We start from the raw sequence: 6000 nt of genomic DNA on the forward strand, positions 1-6000 counted from the left end.
ATCCGTTTTGCTCTTCCTGTCCTTTTCCTTACTTCCTCATTTAAGCTCCCCCTGAGATGAGGGGTTTGGTAAAGCACAGGCCGTAAAACATGTCACAAACTGAGGGGATGGAAAGAAAGCCGTGAATCTCAGCATTTTAAAAACTAATGAGACAGGCTTTGAAAATGAGAAGCATTGTTAGATACTCTAAATGTAGGCTTCTCAAATTGCGTGCGTGTGTGTGTGTGTGTGTGTGTGTGCGTGCGCACGCATGTACAGGCATGCAGAACATGCATGTGCACAGAAGGAAGTCACCTGCAGCCTGGGTGACGGGGTTGTTAAACATGCCTATCTGGGGACCCACTCTCAGAGATTCTGAGTTGATCTGGGCTGGGGCCCAGGGTCTGCATTTTTAACAAGCTTCTGGAACGATTCTGATGCAGGTAGTCTACAGGCCTTACCCTGAGAAATGCTGCTGCAAGCCAGATAAGAGGGCAAGAAAATACATACCCTAAACAGAAATCCTTATTTGTTTTATGGGTAAGTCTGAGTGATTCCTAAGATGGCTGGCTGAGAGCACCTTCCCTCTAGGTATGCCAAGCTTGGTTTATCTTAGGGAATATAACTTAGTCGGCTGAGAAGCAGGAATGCAGACCTCTAAATGTGTCTGTGTCCTGGCGTGTTGCCAGCCGTGGAGGTACATCAGTAATGAGATGCCTGCCTTTTGTGCGGCAGTGGGCTTCTTCCTTGTTCACTGAGGAACTGGATGTGCCACAAGATTTAACTGAAGTAAATAGATTTGAGAGAAAGATCCTGGAATAAGATGGTGAAAATGCTGAAGAATTTAAACTTCAGGGCTTTTAGAGACTTTCAAGCAGTGTTTCTCAAAGTGTGAGCCAAATGACCATCCATATCACAGTCTCCTGGGTCCCTCCCCAAAATCTACTGAAACAGAATCGTTAAGGGGGAGGATTTCAAGAATCTACAGTTGAAGCAAGCTCCTTGGGTGATACTTATACATGCTGAGGGTCAGAACTGCTGCCAGAGAGACGACTGGGCACCGAGAGGATGGAGGTGACTCAACTTGTATCCTTCAGCCAGTTAATGGCAGAGCCAAGTTGGCACTCCTGTCTGCTGACCCCAGTGTCAGTGTTCTTTCTCCGCTCCATGCTGCCTCGGTCACTCTGCTCTAAGACCTCTCACTGGTTTTCCTTGATGCCTGGGCCTATGGGTGTCCTTTTGGTAGCAGATTTGAGTCCATTCCTCTGTCTTGGAGCAGGCTGTGCCTAGACGGTTGCCTGGGCCCTGGGAGAGGAGCACCTCCATGCAGCGGGGTTTTCCATGGCGTCACACACCCAGGGACTGGGATGCAACAGTCAGGCTTGAAAGCACCCATAACTGAGAGGTTTCTGATTCTGTAGACTTCCTTACATTTCTCAGAACCTAGTCAGAGATCGGAGTGGGAGGAAAGTGTGGTTCAGGGTCTGCCCCAAGTGCGTGCACAAGCCAGGAAACAAGAAGGGAGTCGACTCGCTTCAAACAGGAGGCACATCATGTCCGTTTTGAAGAGACACATTCAGAATTGCCCAAGGACAGGAAAAAGTCCAGAGAGAGCCAGAGCTGAGCTGTTAATAAAGAGACTCCGAGCTCGGAGGGAGCTAATGAGGGAGCCATGTAATGAGCGGGGCAGTCACAGTATATTTTTCTCATTCCTCTAAGTAAAATGACCTATACGGACAGGCGAACTTCATGCTTGTCCCAGGCTCTCCTCGGCTGCCCTCTGATGTCAACTCAGGGGCCCTTCTGCTCAGAGGAGCTTCTGGCAGAGCAGTTGGAGCCTTGTTAGGGCCACAGGGATTCCTGAAAGGAACCACAATGAATCATTTCAGCAGGCCTCGCTTATAAAGCCCAGTTACAGTAACTCCGTACATTTTATAACGGACTATTTTAAAAGATAGGTTTTGTTAATCTTTTCGTATTCAAATACATCTTTAAGTGTTCTTTAATTTCTTCCTGGTGGAGACAGTACAGCAACGTGGTGGAACTGGGGAATGGGGACTGGGAAGAAGCCCTCCCTCTCCCTCCCTTCCTTCTGCGGTCATCAAGTGCCTGCCTCCTCTGTGCCTGACGCTGTAGGCTACACACTGTGTTTGCTGGAAGGCAAAACGCAAAATTAGTAGGATGCAACTCAGTGGGGAAGACAGTTCAGCCCTTCCTCCCCGTGTGCTAAGCGCTGTGGTCGAGGAGTGGACAGGGGCTCTGTGAGCACAGGGGAGGGAGGAGCGGCTTCTCCTGAAGGTGTCAGGAAAAGCTTCACCAAGGAATGACCAAAAGGAATAAAAGAAAGAAAAGTTATGTTATTTTAAAGAAAAAGAATTAGGAGAACATGCTTGATTTTACGATGGAGTAGAAAACAAAGGCACTGAAGACGAGGTGAAAAGAAGAGAAGAGAGCAGAGAGGTGGACGAGAAGGACCGCAGCACGCATGCTTTGCTGCACCCCAGCGTCCTTGCCTCAGGGGCGTGCAGAGGGCTGGGGCCCTCAGACCGGGGAGCCCTCGCCCACCCTGCATCTCAGTCCTCAGCACTTGCAAGCTCCCTATAGGCTGGGACCAGTTGTTCATTTTGCTTGCCCTGAGCCCAGCACAGTGCCACCTGTAGAGATCACTCGAAAGTGGTTGCTGACTGACTGCGTGGCGATCCTTGCTACGTGACCAGGACCCTAGAGGGGAAGTGGCTAAAGGAGAAGCTTGGGGCGAAAGCATACTAACACTTCCCAGTTCTTTTCTCGTTGGTTACTTTTATTTCCTACATCTTCCCCCGACTTGGTGGGGGACCCGGCTTATTCGGGATTATGTGTTTACAACAGTGCAGATGATTTCTGCTTTTCCATGGTAGGCCATTAGATATTCGTTCCCGTTTATTAAATCTAAGGAATAAGGAAAAAGAAATCCAGAATAACAGAGAAGATCCTAGCCTGGGAATCTTAACCTTTTCTTTCAGTTAATGTGGACCAGGTCTCTAGGCAGGCAGTCAGAGACATCCAGAGGGCACCCAGCGGCAGGGACAGCTTTAGAGGAGGAAAGCACGCTACTGTCCTGACGGCCTGGTGCTGAAGCAGCGCTGCCCCGTGGGGAGAAACATGGCCAAGCGGTCAGAGACCTGGGCTCTGGTTCCACCGGGTGCTCAGCCCCGGAGCACAGCGCAGGGTCGTCTGTGTGCCCTCTGGCCACGGCTGACCCCCAGGCCCAGTGCTCTCAGTAGTTGGGAGTTGTTGCCTTTCTGCTCAATATTGTGAAGACAAGCCATCCTTTAACTTTAATAACTGGTGACGGCTCATGAGATGACAGTTTTCTCTGCTCCTCAGAGGGAGGCTGGGCTGTCCATCCATTAGGAATCTTTATGTGAAAACCCCAGGACCTGCTGCTAGCAGGTGACAGACTACACCTTCCCAGGACTCACACTGTTGCTCAGGTGCTCAGGTGCTCAGGTGCTCAGGTGCTCTGGGCCCTAGCGTCTGACACTACCCATTTCTGTGTTTCAGGGGAGAATTCGGTTTGCGAGAGTACTCAGAAGTTAAGACTGTGACAGTAAAGATCCCCCAGAAGAACTCCTAAGAAGGCCACGGAGGAGGATGAAGGCCAGCCCGCACGTCTCCCCCTCTCTGCTTTCTCTGTAGGGCCCAGCTCTCAGGAACACGAAGTTGAGCCACAGTCCTTATTTAAAGATTGAAATGATAACACGTAGGCCAGGCAGGTTGCTGCACAGCTACAGCAAACAGCTGGGCATGGTTTCTTGGCACTCTGTATGGGATCACCTTAATGATACCAAATATTGGGGAACGTGGGGTAAAAGCAAGGGGAGGAGCTGTCGGGCACATCCGGTATCTCTGGAGCAGGGGATGAAGGACAGGAGCTGTGTTATTTGATGCCTTTGTCACAGAGGACTTCCTCTTGAGAAAAGGTGACCTTTCCACCATCTTCATTTTCCTTCTTCCAGGCTCTCCTCGCTCACCCACCCCTCCTTCTCTTCCAAGGAGATCTCAGCTGACTGAACTCATTTTGGGGCAGATGTTTGGGCCGGGAACAATTTTCCAAGGTTTGGCAGCCAAATTACCATTTCATGTATCCATTTCTTCAAAGCAAAACATGAAATAGTTTTAGTTAAGAGTCAGACCACACTGAAAATGCCAGGAGCTGGTGCACTACAGATGTACTCAGAAATAAGAACTCAGGATATTCCTGACCCAGTCTGGTTTTCTTAGATCCATAAATAACATGAGTGAAAAATCAGGACGATAGAGACCGGAGGTCATCAGGTCATCATGTGTAGTTCACAGCTTCTGAGCCTGCTGTCTGGTTTTGTTTCATGTTGGGTGTGTGTGTATGGGGGGGGGGGGGTTGTGGGTGTGTTTAATTCCTTCCTGGTTATTCTGGAATAAGACGGGGTAGGTTATTTTTCATAGATAGATAAGTGCCCTTCCAAAGCTTACTTAGAACCAGCCAAAAAACAATCCAAGTAGGCTTGAGAATTTGATAATGCTGGATGCCGTGCAGAAATAATTCAGTTTCTAGTATTAGGTGGCAATTCTTACTAAATGAATTGTTTCCATAGTTGGAATCTATAGTTTCTTCTGCACCCCAGCCCCTGCACCAACACCTGCTACTCCCAGTGCTGTGGGTGTTACTTGGGCCTCTCCTGCCCTACTAATGTGCCCTGAGTCCACTGGCAGGAACATCTGGCCAAGCCTGGGGATGTCCTTTTCCATTTGCAGAGCTCCAATGTGCCATGACTGCCATGCTCCACCCAAGCTCCTCTGTCACACCCAGCAGCTCCTCTGCACCCCCTTCTTGCCCCTCAGGGAGCAAGCAGCGGCCTACAGAGCAGGAGGCGCGAGGTGGCTCATCTCCCTTCCCTCCCAACCACGCACTCCTCTCCTGCTTCCCAGCCACGCCACCAGTTTGACGTGGGCAGCGTTAGCTTCCTTTCCTTCTTCCCTCTTTCCACTACCAAATCCAAGACAGTCTCTTACCTAGATGCAGATCATTTATTTAAAAGTACCAAACATAACCTAGAGTATGTGGAATATGGGCAACATATATTTAGCCTTCTGTATTTGATGATTTTCTGCTTTCTAACCACACTGGTTTTCTATTTATAACTCTTGTCTATCGACGATGTTTTAAAGAAATCTTTACTTGCTGTTACTTACAAACGACAGTGCATTCAGCAGCCCGATGCCTTGAGCCCTGACAGATGCCGTATTTCTGAGGTCTTCCACGTGAATGCCAGGCTCTTCTCCTGTAGCATGTGTCCAAGCAGATATACCCATTAACCAACTAGTTACCTTTGGACTGCAATATAGAATGTGAAAATGAAGATTTATTTCTTTTAATTTACTTAAAAAGAAACCTCTGTGCTAGCAATAAAGCATTTATATTGTGTACTCCTTGCGATTATTTGGCTGTGTTTATAAGTCTTTGTGTCACACTGAGTGTATTGAGTCCTTCCCGCAGCAGCTGCGTGTTTCAGCTGTGCTGCTCTGTCGGGTTACTGGTATTTTTACAGTAAACAAAAACCTTATCCTCTGATACTATTCAAAATCCATGTGTGCATACAGTTTGGGGTGGCAAATACGTATAACCATGTATGAAATACATGAAATGACAAGTTCCATTCAAAATACCCTCCATGAAAGCTGAAACGCAGAGGAGTTTGTAGGGCCTGTTCTCACAAACGTGGCCTACACCCCGAGAGCTCACGTTGCGGCTGGCATTTCGCAGTAGCTTTGTTTTTATTTACCAAAGTGAATGAAGTCAAAGGCTGACAACCTGATGAGATATTTTTGCAGCTGTGAAAAGAAAGGTGTAGACGGTGACTGTACTGCTAACAGGCTAGAGCTTGTTTACTCTGTGTTCTCAGAGTTGAGCTAGCGGGGAGGGGTTCCTGCCCTTTAGAACTGCATATTCCACCACCCCCAACCCTTGTAATCTCCACCCAAGTTCTGGTCAAGTTAGACAAA

General features: G+C 48.4%; 1 protein-coding gene across 3 annotated transcripts in view; it reads left to right on the forward strand.

Annotated features, from left to right (window-relative positions):
- ALDH1A2 (aldehyde dehydrogenase 1 family member A2) overlaps nucleotides 1-5424 on the forward strand; it is a 96627-nt gene extending 91203 nt beyond the window's left edge. For all 3 annotated transcript variants that reach the window (XM_069459429.1, XM_069459410.1, XM_069459420.1), the window contains one exon: nucleotides 3523-5424. In XM_069459429.1, coding sequence (XP_069315530.1) covers nucleotides 3523-3595 — 73 coding nt within the window. In that variant the 3' untranslated portion in view covers nucleotides 3596-5424. The remainder of the gene's footprint in view (nucleotides 1-3522) is intronic.
- The last annotated feature ends 576 nt before the right edge of the window (nucleotides 5425-6000 follow it).

Source organism: Eulemur rufifrons, chromosome 2, assembly GCF_041146395.1.
Source record: "Eulemur rufifrons isolate Redbay chromosome 2, OSU_ERuf_1, whole genome shotgun sequence".
Taxonomy (NCBI): domain Eukaryota; kingdom Metazoa; phylum Chordata; class Mammalia; order Primates; family Lemuridae; genus Eulemur; species Eulemur rufifrons.